Source organism: Episyrphus balteatus, chromosome 2 (assembly GCF_945859705.1).
Source record: "Episyrphus balteatus chromosome 2, idEpiBalt1.1, whole genome shotgun sequence".
NCBI classification, from domain to species: domain Eukaryota; kingdom Metazoa; phylum Arthropoda; class Insecta; order Diptera; family Syrphidae; genus Episyrphus; species Episyrphus balteatus.
In genome coordinates, this window is record NC_079135.1 from 67,115,387 (window position 1) to 67,138,509 (window position 23,123).

The following is a 23,123-nucleotide window of genomic DNA, read 5'->3' on the forward strand; positions in this document are numbered from 1 at the left end:
TTTAATATTCCGTTATTTCAAAATACTCCCAAAATCTGGGAAATACTGGCAACAAATGTTTATTTTTGTTTGTTTGTTCTATACATAATTGAGAGAAAAATTTAGGATATACCGGATTTGACGCACAGTATTCTGTGTATAAAATAACTGTAAAATTCTTTGAACTGAAAACATATCGTTTCGCTGTGACTTCAATTCGATCGAAGTAGCTGGTAAGCTCTAACAAGAATTAGTTTAGCTATTATAATACCAAGGTAATGATAGTTTTCACATTTCATTTTCATTCGAAACCAAATTGAAATCAATACTTACCAAATTTAAGCTTAAACTTTAAATATAAAAAAGTAGAAAAGTCGAACTTTTTTTTCAATAATGCTGTGTTAATGCTATTTAAACTTAGGGTTTTGAACTGAATAAAATTTCAGCTAAAAATTTGCACTTTTACTACCCAAAAAAAAACACTGTATACTCTGTACACTGTACACTGTGTACTCTTTTGATTCCCATATCAATGGAGTAAATAAAGCAAGTTATTAAGGAGCCCAGTCGAACAGCTCTAATTTTAATGATTTTTTTTGAAACGTCGGTAAATGAAAATAATTTACCTCTATAGGTTAAAAACTGCCGATGTTGCCGTATTGTTTTTTAAAATTAAAATTAAATTTTTTTTCCTACAAAACCATTGTTTTTGCTTAAATTTCATAAAATAAATGATACCAAAAGATTCTCTAGGTAATTTAAGGAAAAAAAAATATACGGGAGTAAAATACAATTTTCCATCATTTAAGCGATAAAAGCAATTTTCTCACAAACTGACTTTAAACACAAAACAAATATTTTGTACACAACGGCAACACCTAAAATATTTGCATACACGTTTTTAAAAAGCCTGAATTTCATTTCTATCTGTAAAATTAAAATCCACTAAATTTAATGAAGAGTTTTTGAAAGAATGGTCCTAAACTCAGAATTTTGGAATAAAAAACGTTATTAAAAATTTTTAATGACTTTTTTTCAAACTTTTTCGTAGTAAAATATGAATTTACTAAAAAAAATGTTTGGCCATAAATATTATCAGATGAATTTTGAAGAGGAAAAGGTATTATAGTTTTGAAAAAAAAAATTAAATTAAAAATTACCTCAATTTCCTTGGATTTTTTTTTGAGAAAAACTGAATTTTTGCATTGAAATAATAATTGATTTTCTCAAAGACTTTGGCAAATAAGAATTTTTAACTTTTGCTATTTAACTTTCAAATAAGGACTTTTGAATGACTTTATATTTAAATGTTGAACTTTAAAAAAAAAAAAATAAGTTAATTTTTTTTTTTTTACTTCTAAATGAACTTCTTCAAAAATGAAATGCTTTTTAATTTTTTTTATAAAATGTAATACATATTGACATTTGAAAAATAAATGCATTTTATATTACGAAAAAGTTTTAAAAAGGACATGTTAAAGATTTTTCAATAATTTTTTTTTTAAAAATCTGAGTTTAATTACCATTTTTTCAAAAACCCTTTCCTCAATTTACTTAATTTTAATTTTACAAATATGAATAAGCTTCTAGTTTATTAAAAAGTGTATATTTAAATATTAGCTGTGTTTTATTATCCTCATGATCCAGATCAGATCATTGTATTTATTTGCTAAACAATAACAAAACAAAATCCTGCTTTTGTTGTAAGGCTAATAAAAACAATGATCTGATCTGGATCTTGAGGAAAATAAAATACAGCTATTGTAGGTGTTATTCAAATATTTTTTTTTTAATCAATTTGTGAGAAAATTGCATTTATCGCCTAAACGATTTAAGATTGTCCTCTCCTATTTAGTTGTTTTCCTTTAATTGCCTAGACAATCTTTTGGCATCAGTTAATTTATGAAATGTATGCAAAATTTTTGAAAACAATTTTTTTGTTATCAAAAATCTTTAATTAAATTTAAAAAATCAAAACGGCAACAGCGGCAATTTTTACTCTATAGACTTTAAAGTATTTTGAATTACTGACCTTTGAAAAAAAAAGATCATCAAAATCATCATAAAAATATATATACAGGGTGTCCCAAAAGTAATGGATCAAACGAAGTATGCTAATAGGGGATCTTAAGGGCTCTCAGAATTTGGTAACTTGTTCATCCCAAATCCTTACGGTTTTCGATTTAATGCAATTCTTGTGAAATTTCGAAAAATCTCGACTTTGCAACAGTATTTTGCTTCCTGCTGCCATTATTGATTTTTGTTTTTTACAATTCTTTTACTAAAACATTGACAAATAATTAGGAACAATTAATTAATGAAAATATTTTTTATTCCATAAGCCATTTCGATGCAAATTAACTAACAGTTTCAAGTTTTATAAAAAATCAATTTTTAACTTTTATTTGAGAGCAACACCGCAAAAAAAATTTCTATGGTGTGAGAATGGTTTATTATTTTAAAAAGTTGCCCTGTTATTGTAGTTTTCAAAAATGTATAAAAGTTTCCAAAGTTGCAGTTAGATCGCAAAATATTACATTTTGAATTCAACAAAACAGGGTTTTTCAGAGCAAAAAACAACCAAAACAAACACATTTTCTCGAACTGTTACTTGTTTATTTTTCTTTGAACAAAAGCCTCTATTTTTGTTTGTATTTTTGCTTTGAAAAACCCTGTTTTGTTGAATTCAAATTGTAATATTTTGCGATCTAACTGCAACTTTGGAAACTTTTATACATTTTTGAAAACTACAATAACAGGGCAACTTTTTAAAATAATAAACCATTCTCACACCATAGAAATTTTTTTTGCGGTGTTGCTCTCAAATAAAAGTTAAAAATTGATTTTTTATAAAACTTGAAACTGTTAGTTAATTTGCATCGAAATGGCTTATGGAATAAAAAATATTTTCATTAATTAATTGTTCCTAATTATTTGTCAATGTTTTAGTAAAAGAATTGTAAAAAACAAAAATCAATAATGGCAGCAGGAAGCAAAATACTGTTGCAAAGTCGAGATTTTTCGAAATTTCACAAGAATTGCATTAAATCGAAAACCGTAAGGATTTGGGATGAACAAGTTACCAAATTCTGAGAGCCCTTAAGATCCCCTATTAGCATACTTCGTTTGATCCATTACTTTTGGGACACCCTGTATTTGTATTATTAAAAACAATTGAACAATATGGTACAAAATCTATTTTATAATAGACATAGAGCTTTCTTTCCTTTAATACAAAATTTTGTTTCTCATGAAAAAACCACCTCCATCCAATTAATTTAAGTCATACGAGTGTACCATATACACAATATTTGAGGTTTTGCTTGGTGGGAGTTTTATAGTGAAAAATACCTACGTGCAGCCTCATCCATCCATTGAGCATATTCCATCTTTGGCCAAACACCAAACTAACCAAATGTGTACATTTCCCTTGGATAGCCGCACACATTTAATATGCAAATTACTATGAGGAAAGTCTCCTTCATGAGCATATACATGTGCAAATACATATGTATGTGTACATCCGGATAGGATCCATTAAATTGTCACAGCTGGCAAAAGTTGGAAGTGCACATTTTCCTTAAACTATTTGATGAACCAAACAGAAATACAATTGCAACACTTGTGGCACGAACTTGTTCTTGTTACAATGACAAATAGTTACATTTAATGTATGACCAGTAAAAACAAGTTATAAAAATAGAACTTTTTGATATAAAAATAAAAAATGTTGTTTTCTATTACCTGAATGGGCTTAGCAACACGTTTGAAATTCGAAATCAAGACCCAAATACACGCGATTACCTTGTTTGAAAAAGTTTTATAACTATTAACAGATATTTTAAATGCAATTTGGTGAATTAACTTGTTATATTCATATGATTTATCATCAAAGCAATTTGAACCAAAATAATTGTTTTTTTTTCATAAATCCATAATGTCACCTTTAAAGTAGGTACTTTCATATATTGCAGGCAAAATGTAATACTAAGTGCTTAACTTTGGGATTTTATGAGAAAAAAAAAAATAAAAATAAACCTACAAGACACAGGAATAATTTCCAAAAAGCCAAAAACAAAGTGAATGTGAACTTTGTTTACACCGATTTTATCCTGTTGACATTTCCGTTTTGGATCTTCTGGTGCTGGTGGAATTTGAAAATGAGTTTAAAATTTGTTCTTAACGAGTTTTGTTGGTAACGAAATGGGAACTAAGTGAAACCTTGTTGTCTTTTATAAGTGTTTTGAATGACGACATACAGAGGTAGATAATGATTTTAAAAAGTTCAAACACGTACCTTTACACACACATATACATTTAATCGAATTTTCTTTTGAAAAGTTAAGAGGATAATGTTGATTGTGAAAATAAGTTTCTTTTTATTCTTGTTTTGATTTGAAATGCATTGAGATTTAAACGAATTCATATTTTGTCTTATAGTTATAGATACGGTGACCATATTTCTAAAAGCAAAACTGGGGACAAATAAAAAATTCGTTGGGTCGTTCTGAAAACATTGATTTTTCAAAAAAAAAAACCTAAATAAAAATTGAATTTTTTAAAAATGAGTTTTCATAATTTTTCCTTATTTTGATATCAGATTTCTTAATCTATTTGATGGAAGCATTTTCGTTGAAATCATTTAAGTTGTTTACGAAATCAGAAATTAAGAAAACGGTTATTGTAGGTATTGTTAATAACTTCTAAAAAAATGATTTGAAATTGTATATAATAATTGTATAATTAATTCAACTTTTAACATGTCCTAAAAAGTTTTGAAAATTAGCTGAATTCTTTACTCTTCCATATGTTGCTCATTATTCGAAAAAAACTTTTCCAGCTATAGCTTTTCAATCTGACAAACACAAGCTGGAACTTAATAATTTGCAAAAAAATTTAGAAACTAAGGATTCTCATACAAAACCAACTCAACGAAATCGTAAACGAAAATTTTGCTTTTCTTTGCACATAACGCAGCTTAACTAACGAAATTCTTACCCGTGCTAGAATATTTGGAGTGTTTTGAATCGTTTGTCACTCACATTTTCTTGCTCCAAAAGATGTTTTTGACTTTGCAGACTCAGAAATTGGCTTAATGATTTGATCCGAAAAATTAGAAAAACTTTTAATTTTCAACCACTATTTTCTCATTTTCGGTACAAAGTATTTAAAATAATTTGAAAACAAAAACCAGAGAATTTGTAAATACGTTAAAATCACGGGACAAATAACAAAATACGGGACAAGCTGTAGAAATACGGGACGGACAGTCCCGGGTAAACCGGGACGGAGGTCACCGTGGTTATAGAGGACATTGAGGTTATACCGATATGAAAAATTAATAGGATTGGAGCTCTTTTTGAAACTATACTGACACAATGAGGCCTTTTTTTATGACTTTGTGAGATCTAAAAAACTTTATTTTATAATTGTAAAAACAGTGGTGCTCGTGAAAACTTTTATAGCTTCAGTCAGTTCTTACCCGATTTATGAAAACAAAAAAAAAAAAAATAAAATGCCTGATTGGGTTGATCAAGCTGATTAAATTTAAATATTTTAAAGTTTTTAAAAGAAAAAAAAAAAAGAACAACTAAATAAATTTTTGAGCTCCAAATTAAGGACGCTACTGGATGTCTCTTCTTAACATATATTTTTTGAGCCGGTTAAAAAAAAATAATTTTTCACAAATAATTTTTTGAATCCCATTTATGAAACAAAACAAAAAAAAAACTTCGGAAGTCCATTAGGAAGTCCGTTAGGGCATTGCAAAAACACCAGGTTTCAGCACTGAAACAATACAAAACGGAAAAACAAAAGAAAACAAGGTATACTCGATAGATTTTTATCAGTTCGCTGTGACGTCATCGCCATCTCGCTTAGAATTAAAGCCTAACTGCATTGGCTCAAAAAGTGGAAAAGTACAAAAGTGAAAAGTTTTAAACGTACTTTTCTTATGGTATTTCCGAATGAAAAACCTTAAAAAATGATGCGGAGACAATTTGGATAAGTACATACTCTTTTTCACAAAAAGTGAGAAAATATTTCTAATCTTGCAAAAAGTGGTGAATGCGTAGAAGAAACAAATTCCAACAACAAACTCGACTGTCAAATTAGGAGATGACAATTTTCTAAAAAAAGACTCACAAGCCTATGTTAGAAATGAATCTGTTTTAGGGAATAGTTTGAAAAAATCTATTTCAAACGCAAAGTAATAAATGAAAAGTAAAATTTGTGACAACTGGTTTTTTTTTCAAAATTGTATGTAATAAAGTACCTAATTAATATGCTTTCAAAATTAATTAATTTTTTTAGTCAAAAACAGAAAACCGGATGCAAAAATGTCTTGTCGTTATCGAGAAATAAAAAAAAACAATATTAGTTTTTTGTGTTTGTGTTTACATAACTTACATAACTTTGAGGAAAACCTTATAAATTAATCTATGAACAAATGAACATGAATCATTCTTGTATATTTTTTAAAGATGTTGTGAGGATACAATACACGTTAGAGTGTCAAGACCAATTAAATATGTAGGTAATTGAAATTTCGTTTTTACCTCTATATGTTGCTTCTGCCGCTACAATTTTTTTAAATTTTTATATGGAAATTTGTCGTTTCTCTATCATGAAAATAAGAATTATTTCTCATATATCCAATTTTGTGTACCTATGGTTTTATATATATATTTCCATTAAACTTCTAACAAAATTTGTACAAATCTTAACTATTGGTTTAAACAAAAAAAAAAATATGACAACACAAACAAGTTAATAATCTCTCTCACAGAAGATTAACCACAACATTACTCAGAAATCATTTTCCCCCCAAAGGATTCAAAATAAGCCGATAGAAGTTAACTATCTGCAAAGTTGAAACTTTATCTCTTAAATTTCATCAACCATAATAATCTGATTTAAAAAACAAAAAATAACCTCAATATCGACACACAAATCCTTATTCGTGGAGTAAAATGTATTCTTCTTTGTAAACTCGTAATCCCTTAAAAAATAACAAGACAAAAACAAAAAGGTCGGAACCACACTACCGAACAAACGAGAAAAAAAAATCATCTTAATCCACCAAGCGATCCTATCTCTGTCTATGCAAAGTATTTTTCTTTTTTTTTTTCTTTGTTTTTGTGAGCCCCATATAAGTAGGAATTTGATTTCCCTTTCCAAAATATAAATACCTCATTCGCTCAAAGCCTCAAGTGGGGAACATGGAGCATCCGAATCAGAAACCAACAAAGTTACTTTCACATGCTTTCCACAAAATCTCAATGTATTGATTACATTGAATGAAAAACACTCGAAGTTGTGTTTCGATGCGAGACTACTTTTTCAAGGATGAAGAACCTTTCTTATTGTTAAGGGAATCTACGGCACCGGAAAAAAAAACTTAAACACAAAAAAGAAAAAAAAAACCTTAAAGTTCCACATTTTCATTCATTCATTCAATCCGTTTTCTCGCAAAAAAAAAAAACTTTGAGCTCAGTGTAACGAAAAAACAAGAATCCAAACAGAAAGCGTATTCTGCTCCACAAAATGGGAAACAAATTGCTTTGTGCTACTTTTGGGTTGTGTCTGGGCTGAGCTCACTGGCAGGTCATTTGGATGATATGACAAAAGGCGGATTATATCTACTTGCTTCCACGGTTTAAGGCCCCAAAATACATACAAATTTCTTTTCTCGTTATACAAATTAAAAGTGGCCTTAAGAGAAAAAGTGTAAGTCGGTTTTTTAATTCTTTCAATACTTTTATTCCTTTTTTAAGAAATCTTCTGCTAATTCAAAGAAATTCAATAACTAAACTTTCGGTGGAAAATCCAACCGAAAGTAACGAATAACGAAACGTTACTTTCTAAACTAAACTAAGGGATTAACGATTGTAACGAAATTAACGGAAGTACCTTAAAAGTACCAAAAATACTTCACCTACCAAACTTATGAAATACACATAGCAAAAATATATTAAAAAATACATAAAAGGACGAGTAACGATGTCAAACAAAAAGTAACGTTTACATGCAAGAACTCATTTTGTTGTTACTTTTACAAATAAATGTACAATAGAATATAATAAGTGACTAAATTTATAGCGCCCTTAATCCCTGTATTTTGTTTTGTTTTTTAAATCGACCCTGACAAGAAATACCATTTCCCATATCCTTTGGTATTTTTTGGGAGAATATAAGATAATTTGAAAAGTGTTTTTTATGTATGTGTGTAGCAGCCCACAATGATGGTAGCAAAGGGATATTGTTATCTGTGAAATAAGCTTCAGCATGTGGGTTGTTAAATGTCCAACCCACTACCCACCTGTGGCCCCAGAATGTCTAGGGGCTAAAATAAGACTCTGTTACAGATTCTACGTTATTGTCTGTTCAAATATTCAACATAATAATATTTTTTTTTTGTGTGAGTGTTAGTGAGGGGGTTTTCAAAGAGAGTTTCGCATTCTTTTTTTTTTATTTTATGTGTTTTTATTTTTTTTTTTTTTTGTTGTTCCAGCATAACTTTTTTAACAGTAACCAAAAATGAAAAGGATACTTTTAAAATAGGATATAATTAAATTCAATAACATTAATGTTTAATGGAGTTTAATAGAAACATTAAAGACCAAACTTTAATATTTTGTTTTATAAATAGGTTAACATTAAAGTTTCTTTAACAAAGTATTTCATTGGAATAAAGTACACGACACAAATTTTTAAAAGGCGTTATAAGGTTTTTAAAAAATATAAATGTTTTGTAGGTGTATGTTAAGGTTAAACCCCCATAATAGCCAGACGGGCTCCTTATTTGTAGATTTTTTTTTCAGTACCTACTCTAGGTGGCCCAGCCAAAATTTCAGGGTTAAGTCATTTGTGATTTGTGAAATTTGGAAAAAGGGGGGGGGGGGGGCGAATCCCGAATTTCGGGATATGATCATTTACAAAATGGTTGTTTTATACGGTCATTGACCGATTTCGGGGTCTGATCCTGGCGCACCTACACATATAAATTATACAAATTTCAACACATTTTTTTAAGAAAAATTAGCACATGCTGCGGAAGAAATTACAGTAGTTTACAGCCAAAATAGATACTGCAATCATTTATGTTATTCCTGTGTAGTTACACCTCCAGACCTCGGAAATAATAAATTAAAATTAAAATGGACAATCTTGAGCAATAAATCACCTGAATAAATTAGTAGGAAATACTTACAAACTCTTTCGAATTCTCGAAGTTTTGCACATGTATAGTGAAAAAAAAGATAGCTGTCTTTGATGACTTGTGCTTCGTTTCCCAGATATTGAGAGTTACGCGTTTTTTAAAATGGCGTTCGTCTCACAGAATTAAACATTACGCAAACTTTTATTTTTACTCAGAATCAAGGACGTATGCAATGGTGGGAAGGGAGGGGTGGTCAGTTGTCCTACTTAGAAATTTTGAACGGTAGAAAAAAAATAATAATAATAAACCTCTATCTAAATAATGATTTTACAGGTGATGTATATAGTATATGGTGTAAATGTAAAATCTTTTTCGACACATCATTTCACCCTGATCGAATATCAAAATAATAAGATAACGTAGAATGGAATCAGCTTAACGATTTAAATGTTAAAAAAATTGAATGAACAGAAAAAAAAAATAAATACGGTAAAAAATAAATATCATACATTATTGACTATTTGCTAAATTTTTTGCTATGAATTCTGAAATGTGCGTCAGAAATGTTTTCTTGTCTTTTTTTGTTTGGAACATTTATGCATTTGGTAAAAAGCCTATTTATTGACAGTCTTATGTCTCAGATATGTATTTAGTTAAGTTACATTAGTTTTGATTTTTTAAGTTAATATTGTTAAACACAATACTAAATATTACCATAAAAAAAAAATACTAATACAATACAGGCATAATTATTATTACGAAAAATCACAATTTTAATTATAATAATTATATATTATTTTGTTAATTAAATGTTTTCTTATATAAATATTATAAATATTATTTATTTTATAAATTTAATTTAATTTACAAAAAATTAAAATATTAAGCTAAATGTCACTTGAAATGATAAAATTATAAGCACAACAACATTTATAAGAATAAACTTACTTTGGCCATAGATAATTTTCAGGTATAGATTTGACACAGCGTTGTCTGAGAATTCCTTCCCACATTTGGACGCCAATTATTCCGAAAATGAAAAATACGAAGAAGCACAATAATAGGACATTGCCCAGCATTGGCAAGGTATCTAGAAGAAGCATAACCAAGATTCTCATACCTGTGGATTAGAAAAAGAGTTAAGTTACACCTTTTAAATATATTAATTATAATTTTATTGGTGGTTTTGAATTATATTGATAACATTATGTAAGGTAGGTGCGGGTAATAAAGCATGTCGTCTAATAAGGCCTGTGTAAAAGAAATTTAAATTAAAGTGACTGTAGTAGCTCCAAGTAGCTGTGACACTCATAAATGAAGGTTAAAATTGGTAGCCACGTCATCACTTATGTGCATTCGTCAGTGCTAAGTCATTTATTTTTTAAGGGATTTTGGCGCATCTAGAATAAGAAATCGACTTCTTCAATCGTAATAATTTTGTGTTAGATTACTCTTATGCAGGTATTTTATAGTACCTACAAAAATTAACTATATCTCTGTTTTTACCTAATATTGATCTCAGTTAGAAAATGTGCTGAATATTACCGAATTTTGGCCTTTATGGCCATATTACCCTACCATATTATAAGGGCCTATGCCTGTGTTGTCTTCGCTTACGCCAGAGGCTGACATGTTTTATTTACTTTATAAACTTTATTTGTTTTCATAAAGCATATTCATTTTATTTAAAATTTTTCTTAGTTAGGCCTTATTAGCCGCACTTACCTTAGTTATTCTTGTTTCTACATTTATATAGGATTTTTTGATTTGAATTTTTTTAGATCATACAAAATTAGGACACTTCAAAATATGGTCCACCCTAATCTAGATATTTCCAAAATGACCAGTCATAGGATATTTCACTTTATTCTTTCTCTCAAACTCCTATTATACGTGCGTATGTATACAAACTTGACAACTCTATAATTTCATTTTCAAAGAATGCTTTTATCTTATTATATTATTTAAACTGTGCAAAGTATATCTTTTTCCTTCAGAAAAACGTAATAGTCACAAATAATCTTGCAAATGCATCCAATCCAATATCATTGTATTACGAGTTCAAGAAATGACGTGAGACCAAGACTGCCAAAACAAACAAACTATAGGAAAATAAACTTGGTCGCATATCACGTAGGAACTACGAGTATACTTCTCTGTATATCTACTTCTATGTCAAGGATGAAGGAATGGGGACCACTCATGGCATCGTCTTTCCTAATCCACTTAGTGTTGTCGGTTTTGTTACATCTTTGTTGACGGATTTTATAGATGGGTTGGTTGGTTTACCCTGATTTCTATTTTTTTTTTTGAAATGTCATTCCTGCTACACTACACAGCTCTAGAGAAAGTAAAGAATCATCGTGCAGACGAAGAATTGGAAAATCACGTTTTGAACGAAAATGTCAAGAGAAAAAGTGAAGAGCAACATCTCGAATACGGATGAGAGAAGGTTTGGCAGGGTTATATTTTCTTTTATAAACTAGAAGCAATAATACGAGTAATTTGTGGACTTGAGCAGAAAAATGTCAATTAAGAAACTAATATTTATTATTATTTTTAATTAAGTATTTACGGCAAAACGAATTTTTAAGATCATAAATTGCATAAACACAAAAAGATTCTTTGTTTTTGGTTATTCTGGCTTAAATAATGCCTCTTGGTGAATAGTTTTGTTTAAAGTTGCTATATTACTCTGTTAGGAGCAAAAAAAAAAAACATTTTACATTATAACACTATGATTTAATATATATACAGGGTGTCCGGTAAAAAATGGATAAGCCTGAAATGGCTGATAGCTTAACTAATGACTGTACTAAAACCAAATAGAAAAAATTACTATCGCAACCAGTTTAGAAAATATTAGCTTTTTTTCGTTCAGTGTATTTTGAATTTCATCATCTTACACTGAGGGAAAAAACAACTTAAAATCAACGAAAACCACGTTGATTCAACTATTTTTCGGAATGATTTTGCGTTGAAGACGAAAATTTTAAAATCAAAGTAGAACATCGGTCGTTTAAAGTGGTTTGCCGTTATAGAACATCTTTAAATCAAAGTTATTTCAACTTTGAAAAAAATCATCAATTTATTTTAAAAAAAAAGAAAAAATTGGCATCCGCTGGGGATCGAACCTACAACTCTTAGGTCTCTAAGCGAATGCTTTACCAACGTTTTTCGATGCAAAATGTAAAAAAAAAATCTATAAGAACATAGGTGGCCAACTTTTTAAAAAATATTCACGTCCAAAGGGAATTGCGGAATGGTAAAAGTTTTTATCAAATCTAGAGTCACTAGGAAGTTATTGGTACCAAAGTGCAAAAAAAAGCCTATTAATTTAATAAATTATTTTAACTGTAAAATCTTAAGTTTTTCACATTGCTAACACAAATGCATGAATTCCATTAGTCATATTTTACAATAATCTTCTAATACATAACCATTAAAAAAATGTTATAACTTGTTATAACCGTTGAGAATAGTGGCTATAAAAAAGTAATTTAATTTTTTTTAAAATATACTACTTCTAATATACAAAAATGTTCTTAATAAGTTTGCATCACACCCATACAAAAAAAAAACTGTTTTACAATTATAAGAAACTAGATAGTGCTAAGGTCACTAGTAAATACCTTTAGCATTCTTGTCAAAAAGTAAATTTTCACTGTACAAACGCCGAAAAAGAAGTATAACTTTAAAAAAATAATTTCGATTATTAGATTATAGGGCATTTATTAGTGTTGAAGGTTTGAACGAAACAGCAACAAAAACTGATGTTTAGAGAGTAACTTGCAAATATCTACTCAACACTCAAGCTATTAAAAATTTCATAAATAGGAAGTTTTTATAACATCTCTAGCCTTGAAGCAATTAAAAAATGTTGATATATTGGAGTACATATACATATACAGGGTGTCCCAAAAGTAATGGATCAAACGAAATATGCTTATAGGCCAACTTAAGGGCTCTCAGAATTTGGTAACTTGTTCATCCCAAATCCTTACGGTTTTCAATTTAATGCAATTTTTGTGGAATTTCGAAAAATCCCGACTTTGCAACAGTATTTTGCTTCCTCCGCTCATAATTGGTTTTTGTTTTTTACAATTCTTTCACTAAAACATTGCCTAATAATGAGAAATAATTAATTAATCAAAATATTTTTTATTTCATACCCCATTTGCTGCAAATTAATTAACAGTTCCATGTTTTATAAAAACTCAATTTCTTACTTTTATTTCAGAGCAACATCCCGAAAAAAATTGTAAGGTGTGTCACTGGTTTATTATTTAAAAAACTTGCCTTGTTATTGCAGTTTTCAAAAATGTATAAAAGTTTATAAAATTTAAATTAGAACGAAAGATATTACAATTTGAGTGCTAAAAAACAGGGGTTTTCAGAGCAAAAAACAAACAAAAATCGAGGCTTTTATTCAAAAAGAAATAAACAAACAACAGTCGACAAAATTTGTTTATTTTTCTTTGTTATTTTTCTCTGAAAAGCCCTGTTTTGTTGCATTGAAATTGTAATATCTTTCGTTCTAATTTCAACTTTGGAAATTTGTATACATTTTTGAAAACTGCAATAACACGGGAAGTTTTTAAAATAATAAACCCGTGTCACACCATACAATTTTTTTTTCGGGATATTGCTCTGAAATAAAAGTAAGAAATTGAGTTTTTATAAAACATGGAACTGTTAATTAATTTGCAGCAAAATGGGGTATGAAATAAAAAATATTTTGATTAATTAATTATTTCTCATTATTAGGCAATGTTTTAGTGAAAGAATTGTAAAAAACAAAAACCAATTATGAGCGGAGGAAGCAAAATAATGTTGCAAAGTCGGGATTTTTCGAAATTCCACAAAAATTGCATTAAATTGAAAACCGTAAGGATTTGGGATGAACAAGTTACCAAATTCTGAGAGCCCTTAAGTTGGCCTATAAGCATATTTCGTTTGATCCATTACTTTTGGGACACCCTGTATGTACACAGATACTATTCGATTCATATTCAATTCCCGAATTTGATTTATGTTAAATTTTTCATTAAATGGATTTTTCAAACTTTTAAAATATTTATCATATTACAAAACTGACAAAAACTAATTAATTTTTGACAAATATGACATGCATAATAATAGTCATTCATTTCAAAAGAATTTCTCACATTGAGCATAAATATGATATAAAATAATTGATTCACAAAAAATATAACATGATTTAGTCTTTCAAATATGTACAATGTACCTGCATAATATAGCAAAATATTTCATATTTGCATTTTGATTATTTTGCATTGTTAAAATAATTCAAATTCAACCCGTTTATTTTAAATTTAGAATTTATATCAACGAGTGTGTAGTAATAAATTTAAGTTTTTTTAGTTATGAATTTACAAAACAACAGGGTTGTGAAAAATGCATCCTAAATTGAAGTATTCTCTAGTGTATGCGATGGACTATCAATCCAATGTTTCCGGGCTCAAATCCAGTTTATACTACCATGGAAAAATTACAGTTTAATTCATTAATTATACTATCTAGATTCAGAGGAACTGGCTACAAAGCCTTAGAAAAGCCTAAAAAACCCTTAGAAAACTCGATAGAAAAATTTAGATATCTCCCTGCCCCCTATTCTTGCAAAATAATTACACAAAGAATTAAGTAAGAGTTTTGTAAGGCAACAGGCTATTTTTCCCCGGATAATTGTATTTTGTTATCAGAGCAATCAAGTGCACTAATTTCCGCGACGAGACAGTGAAAATTCGGTTATATCATAAATAAATTAAACAGCTTTCCAAAAATCTGCTACTTTTGATGCTATTAAAGAGATTTGATTTTAAAGACTCCATGAATAAGGAAAACCTTTTAAAATAAAAACATTTAATAGATAACATCATACTCTTAAACAAAAACATTATCCTGAAAGTTGTCGTTTTATAAAACAGCAATGTATTATGTATATATTATAGTTTCCCATTGCATTCGTTATAAGTTGTTTAATACAATTATCATTCCATAAAGACAATAAATTGGCGCATATACCAATCCTCATTGATAACATATTGGAAGCGCAGCCTTTTCAATAAGTAAAAAAACAAAATTATTGTAGCTCTGCATCCATCAATGTGGTAGACATATGAACCAATTAAATTATTTATACAAACATATTATCCTTGTCCCCAAATGATACAAAAAAAAACCCATCAACCCCAATGAAAAAAGCTTCAATATTTATGATAATATTTTTGTGCGAAACAAAATTATATACTCACTTGGAATTCGATTGATAGCTCGGAGCGGTCGCAATACCCGTATCGTCCGTATCGCTGTTAAATTTAAATTCTCGACATGCATCACATATTCGAGGAGTCCAGCAAGGACAATGAAAAAGTCCAAACGATTCCACGAGTCAGCCAGATAGGTGTTCTTTCCATACATTCCCATGGCGACCATTTTGATGCTCATCTCCAGCGCGAAAAATGCAAAAATTATATCATCGAACATCTGCAAATAAAGCCCAATAAAACCAATCAATGATCTGAAGCATGACAATTCAATTAAATTCCCGCGCGCCGCCCGCTGACATACTGGTTAACGTTTGTGTCGGTCGTGCCGTAGCCGTAGCCGAGCCTTGAATTTCTTCGTGTTGTGTTTGTGTCTGATCAAATGCGGTTTTGATCTAAATCCTATAAGTTACTGCCAAAAGTAGAATTTTATTGTCTGGTGGTTCTAAAATGTACGTGTAGGTAGAATATAAAAATAACAGACAAATTGATGGTTTGGCTTTTAAATTTTGTATCTTAATTATTTATCAGAACGAACGTGGAGGCAAAATAATTATAATTAAAGAGAAGCTTTTTTCGTGTTCATTTTGTGGATGCCTTCTGCCTCAAGTAATAAAGTATTTTAATTGAGTCATATTGCAACGTTGTTGGTCGCCGCCGCCGCTATATGGCTTGGCACTTGTATGTCTGTCCGCATTTTCTTTTAGCAAATATTGGATTAACTAGAGCGAATGCATTTCGTAAATGAGTAAGAGAACGCTAATGCATAATAGATTAGGGATTTGTAGAGGTAATTTCCAAGGACATTACAAACGTTATGAACTTTGTGGTTCTTCTCACTAAAGAATATTAGATAAAAGGTCAAGGTAAAGAAAACCTTGAGTTAGAATGTTGTTTGGTGGTTAAAACCAATTTACAATAATTAAACCATTATTTTACCCTTGTTATGTTTACCTATATAAACAGTGTCATACATACCAAAAGCTCATGGCCAAATGCTCCAAACCTCTTAAGTACATCATAGTATAGAATGGTAATGACTTGAAGCAAGGTGATATTCATTATCCATTCAATAGAACTCCTACAAGACAAAGAGCCATGACATAGAGACACTTTGTTCCATACTTAAACACACCATACCGTCAATTAACATCGACAGCTTATATCTTAGTGAATCTCATCCCGCACAAGACACAACAAACGATGCTCAACAAGCATAGAAGCATGTCCTTAGTACTTAAATTGAATACGTAAGAAGGTATCTTTCCTTGGCAATATAACCCCACGTTTCTCTATACACAACCACATAATTGCGACGAAAAATGCCTCAAACAAAACGAGCGTTCTACAGGTTGATCTTTGTCGACAATAAAGGAATTCGGAAGTGTTTAGTTAAGAGGAGCATATAATGAGAGAGACGAAACCATCCAGATTCCAGATATAGACAAACCATTGATAGGTAAGTGTATACCTATTATGTGTTGTATCGGGCGTCGTATATGGCCTAATATACGAGTAATTACCATACCATCAGTAGTAGTTGGCGAGATAAAGTTATTATTTCATCTTGAATGATTTTTGTTAATTAGGAGTTTGATGTTTTACTCGAAGGGAAATTAGAAAAAATGTGTGTAGTAACGAAAAATTATAATTTGAATAATAGCGTTACGATGCTTTCGCAAAGAGAGCACGGAAGATCAATCCGCTTTAACAACGCTAACAGCAATGTGTATTAGAAGAATGGACTTCCTCGCGAAAATCATGAAAAAAGGATATTAATATTAAACTAGCTTCTTTGAAAATGTGAATGTATGTTCCCTCATAACTTCTTAAATACTTAACATAATTTTGTAATTAAGATATCACAAGAAGCATCTTGCTTGCTTGCTGAATATACATATAATATTGTAACGAATTACTGAACTTCTTTTAAGATAAACATCTGAAATAAACACCTGAACGCACCTTTAGTAAAAAGTGTGAACATGTCTTTAAATTTTCTGAACACACCCCTGGACTGGACATTCAAAATATCCCAATAGAAGTATGAAGCGCCCTCTCCTGGAAAGGAAGCTTCGAGAAGCAAAGACGAGAACCATCGAAAACATTCTCGAATTTCGAAATTCAGGTAAAAGGGCAGTGTGGACACCGACCGGGGACAATTTAATTTTGGAAGTGACAGATTACAGTACAATATGAAAATAAAGTGTTGGATATTGTTTGTAGTAAATAAAGTAATTTAAATAGTGTGCTTATTTGAGCGAGTAATAAAAGTAAATTAAATTGAAATAAAGTGTGTGTTTATTTTAACGGAAAGTAAAAGTGGAAATTAAACAAACAAAATATAGTGGAGTAACTAAAGTAAATTATAAGGGAACCCATCCGAACAGCTCTGATTTTGATGATTTTTTTTTTTCAAACGTCGGCAATTAAAAATACTTTAATGTCTATACTCTATAGGTTAAAAATTGCCTATGTTGCCGTATTGTTTTTAAAATTAAAATTAATTGTTTTTTGAATAAAACCATTTTTTTTTCTTAAAGGAGAATGGGCATTTTGGACGTTCGGCGGCCATTAATGAAATTGGTATCAAATTAAAGAACTACAACTTAGGAATAACTTTTATTATGGACGTTTTGTTGCAAAGCATTAAGAATGTAAGATATTGCAATATTTGTAGTGTTAATGCTTTGTGCAATGTGAAAAGGAAAAAGTTTTGATTATTGATTTTGAATGAGCATAATATATGCTCTGTCATTTTCCCTGAGCCTGAAAGTATTAATCTTGAATATCCGACCAATAGAACTCTTAATATAAGCTTTTTAAACCAACACTATCGAGACTTTTTTTAAGATTCAAACTAACAAGGTATTGAACAAAAAATTCAAAAAAAAAAAAAACTCAAAAGTGTGGTTTTAAAAATGTTATATTTTGGTCTCTATTTGTCGAATATTCAAGGTTAGGGTCTTCAGGCTCAGGAAAAACGACAAAGCATCAGCATTTTGCATTTAAGATATACTTTTAAGTTGCAATGTTGAGCAAATCCTTAAAAAGTGTTGAATGCAAAAATGCATTTTATCCATTTGTAAGACACGTAGCAGGAAAAAAAAAAACGTTTGCAAAATACTTTTATGACTTAACTACATCAATAAATGACAAAATCATTTTTGGCCGCGCAACGTCGTTCCATACAAATTTGCCCATTCTCCTTTCACAAAATAAAGATATACCAAAAGATTCTCTAGGTAATTTAAAGAAAAAAAAAATATATGGGAGTAAAAGACAATCTTCCATCGTTTAAGCGATAAATGCAATTTTCTCAGAAACTGACTTCAAACACAAACATAAAACACAACGGCAACAACCACAATATTTACATATGCGTTTTTAAAAAGCCAGAATCTCATTTCTACCTGTAAAATTTTAATCCACTAAATTTAATTAAGAGTTTTTATAAGAATGGTCCTCAACTCATTATTTTGTAAAAAAAATGTTATCACAAAATTTTAAATGATTTTTTTAAAACTTTTTCGTAGTAAAATATGAATTGTTTTAAAAAAATACAGGGTGTCCCAAAAGTCAACATCGAAACGAAAACGGTAGGTAGAGTAGGTGGTGACAGTTATCAGAAAAATAATAGAAAAAAACGCAGCCATATATTTTGTGAGTTATGGGCATTCGAAAAAAAAATCGAAAAAATGGTCACCCTGTGACGGTTTTTCATGTGCCGTGACTACAAATCTTAATTTTTCTCATTTTTTTTTTGTTACGGAACCTTGAATAACTCAGCTGCATCAGTTTTAAAGCAAATATTACTTTTTTTCCCAACTAAGTACTAAACAATTTTATAAGTTTCTAATTCAATGAACCGTAGTGTAAAAAAATGCAATACGATGTTTCGGAAAGTTACCTGAAAATTTGGTGTGTTCAATTCTCTTTTCAAAATGGTATAACATTGTTGAGAATATTCCATAAGTAACCGATATAAAATTTTTTTCTTAAGAAACCCCACTTTTTTATTAGGTAATTTTTCCATATTATTTAAGTTTTTGTATTCTGAAAGGTTCTGAAAGGGTACAAAACTTAAATAATATGGAAAAATTACCTAGCAAAAAAGTCGGATTTCTCAAGAAAAAAAAAAATTATCTCGGTTATTTATGGAATATTCTCAACAATGTTATACCACGAATTCGGCAAATAAGAACTTTAAACTTTTATTTAACTTTCAACAATAAGGGCTATTGAATGAAGAAAAAATAACTTTCCTAAATGTTGAACTTAAAAAAAATAAGTTAATTTTTTTTTTCAAAACTTCTATTAAAAAAAGTTCTGAAAAATTTTTAAAAAGGACATGTTAAAATTTTTTTAATAATTTTTTTTTTTAAATCTGAGTTTAATTACCATTTTTTCAAAAACCCTTTCCTCAAATTACTTAATTCTTATTTAACAAATATGAATAACATTCTAGCTTTTTAAAAATGTATATTAAAATATTGTAGGTGTTGCCGTTGTGTTCAAATATTTGTATTTGTGTTTGAAGTCAACTTTTGAGAAAATAGTATTTATCGCGTAAACGATAGCAGATTGTCCTTCACTCCCATAAAGTTGTTTTCCTTTAATTGCCTTGACAATCTTTTGGCATTAGTAAATTTATGAAATTTAAGCAAATATATTTCCCTAATATTGCCATTTTTTGAGCTTTAGTTACTCCACTAATGGTTGAAATCTTAAAATTCTCATTAATTTTTACGCAAACTTTACAGAACACCGCAGTCAGTAGATTGCCTAGGCATCGGCCTTTTTTTTCGTAACCTAAAGAACATTTCTACAGAACAGTACCTACATGAAGTTCTATATCATAGAATATCGCTTAAGCACGACACTAAATGAGTATGTTCTAACTTAATATTATTTGTACCAATTTTTTCCAACAGTTAAATTCTAACAAATGACCAAGTAACTTAAGAGGACATTGAAAATTGGTATAATATTAAACAAAAAACTTGGCCTAATTTAAAATGACGTTTTTTTGGTCCACGGTAGAAATGATACGCGGAAACTAAATTAGCCTTGGGGTTATTAAAAATTGCCCGCCTCATCAACCCAAATCACGCAAAATTATTTTGTGGTACAAAATACGCGGCCCACAAAAACCCAAGGGGCATAAATGATGTACCCAACGATAGGAAATTTTATCTAGATGTGCAGAATGTATACTTTGTTTATTTTTTTTTTACCGAAATAGATAAAAACAATAAATTAAAATTGAGGAAAAACACAAAAACAAATGTGCTGAACCACGCCCTCTCCCTTCTGGAAGTGGAAACTTCAAAAAGCAAAGACGAGAACCTTCGAAGACATTCTCGAATTTCGAATAAAATTAAGTGTTGCATATTCTTAGTAGTAAATAAAGTGATTTATATAGTGTGCTTATTTGAGCATAAATAAAAGTTACAATTGGCACTCGAATTTTGAGTGCGGGGTCGGCTAGTTTAAAATTATTTCATTTTCTTTTTGTTTTGGTTTTCTATAACTTAAAACATTTCATATCGATTATTTTTGTTTTTAGCACTTTTTTACAATTTACTTTCAAGTTTTTTACTTTGAGTGTTTTACATGTAAAAAATCCACAAAAATGTTGAAATAAGACTGTATTAAAAAAAAACATCTTATTGTTTATATGAATTCATTAAACTTACCTGCAATATTTTACATCGATTTGTGACACAAGCATCATCCACGCATGGCTGGTACATCCCCAGGGTAACACAGTTCAAAATGATAACCAAAATTGATATCCGCTCGAACCATGTGTTATTAAAAAAATATCTTATATCAGTTAAGGAAAATTTTAATATTTGAAATGTTCGTTATAAGTTTTACACAAGTAGCTTCGGTTTTTAAGTTAATGTTTTATTAAAAAAAAAAATTAGAACTTTCAATGTCGCTCTTAATACCAATTTCAGGAACTAAGAACCATGAGTAGGACAAGTGGGTGAAGAAAAAAGCCAATGACGAAAAAAAAAACTAAATCAAGTAGGAGAGTTCAGTCAACCTCGAAGTCAATAAATTCAATGAAGCAAACAATAAGAAATAAAAAATCATTTTCAACTGAAAATTATCTTTTGTAAAAAAAAATATTATTCTTTTTAATAGGCTTTAAATATTGTAACGATGAATTACCGAACTACTTTTAAGATAAAAGTCTGAACACACTACCTGCTACAGTAAAGGTAGAAATGTGAACGGACCTTTAGTAATTAAGAAACTACCCTCTGAACGCATCCAAAGAAATTCCCTCGACTGCTGAATATCCCAAAATATCCCACTGGACTGGAAGTACGAAGCGCCCCCTCTTGGAAAGGAAGCTTCGAGAAGCAAAGACGAGAACCTTCGAAGACATTCTCGAATTCCGAATTTCAGGTATAAAAGGGCAGCGTGGACACCGACCGGACACAGTTTAATCTTGAATGTGAAAGAGTACAGTACAAAGTGAAATAAAGTGTTGGAAATTGTTAGTAGTAAATAAAGTGATTGAAAAGTGTGTTTGTTTGAGCGAATAATAAAAGTAAATTGATTTGAAATAAAGTGTGTTCTTATTTGAACGGAAAGATAAGTGGAAGTTAAAATAAACGAAATAAGTTTTATTGTGAACCCGGAATAAAACATTACATTGGTGTCAGAAGTGGGATAAAACTTATTTATTTGTGCGAATCAGATAATTTCGCGAATAAAATAAAAAGTGCGCGTGTGTTTTAACAATAAACAAAGTGTAAAACATTTTGAAATAAGTAAAAGTGCTCGCATTTTAAAAAGTTAAAATGGGTAAGACATTAAATCAGTTAAGTTTGACTGAGCTGAAGGCGGAATTAACTAAACGAGGTCTTCCTACTGCTGGATCGAAAAATGACCTCATTATTCGCCTGCAAGATTATTTAACCCAGAAAAGCGAAGATTTGGATACATTTCAATTCGAAGTTGAAATGATAGAAGAACGAGTAAGTACTAGTTCCGATATGTCATCCATGATGGCTGTTCTCCTTGCAAAATTTGATGAACAAAGAGAACAAATGGAACAACAACGAACAGAGCAAAAGAGTGAACAACAGAATCTTCTCGAAAAAATGGAGAAACATCTAGAAGAACATCGCGATGAGCAAAAGAATCTTCTAGAAGAACAGAAAAATCTTTTAGAGGGAAAGCTTGGTGATTTCGAGAAGAAGTTCACTGCTCTTGACGAGCGTGTTGAAGAAAACAAAGAAGAGCTGTTGGCAATGGACACAAAGTTCGAAGAGAAATTCCAAGACATTACTAAAGAGTTGGACAAGCTTCGAAAAATTAAGGCCCGAGAAAGTTCTGGTGAGTATTCAAAGAAGAAGGAAATGCATCCACCAACCTTTGATGGACAAAGTTCTTGGTCGATCTACAAGAAACAGTTTGAGGCAGCTGCCACAACAAATGGCTGGGATGACGAAGACAAATGTATAGCGCTGACTCTTGCTCTTAGAGGTCCTGCTGCTGAGTTGTTACAAACTTTACCACCAGAAAAGAATGGTAACTTTAACGCTCTTGTCCAGGTCATTGAAAAACGCTTTGGAGATGGCCATATGCAGGAAGTCTTCCGCGTCCAACTCAATACAAGAGTCCAGAAAAGAGGAGAAACTCTGCAACAACTCCAAGCAGATATTGAAAGGTTA

At 30.0% G+C, this 23,123-nt stretch overlaps 1 protein-coding gene across 1 annotated transcript in view; it reads right to left on the reverse strand.

Moving 5' to 3' along the window:
• The window catches only part of LOC129911653 (voltage-dependent T-type calcium channel subunit alpha-1H), a 228,411-nt gene that overhangs the window by 74,346 nt on the left and 130,942 nt on the right, over nucleotides 1-23,123 (reverse strand). The window contains exons 4-6 of the mRNA XM_055989517.1: nucleotides 21,126-21,235; nucleotides 15,415-15,646; nucleotides 10,088-10,259 (exon numbers count right to left, since the gene is read on the reverse strand). Coding sequence (XP_055845492.1) covers nucleotides 10,088-10,259; nucleotides 15,415-15,646; nucleotides 21,126-21,235 — 514 coding nt within the window. The remainder of the gene's footprint in view (nucleotides 1-10,087; nucleotides 10,260-15,414; nucleotides 15,647-21,125; nucleotides 21,236-23,123) is intronic.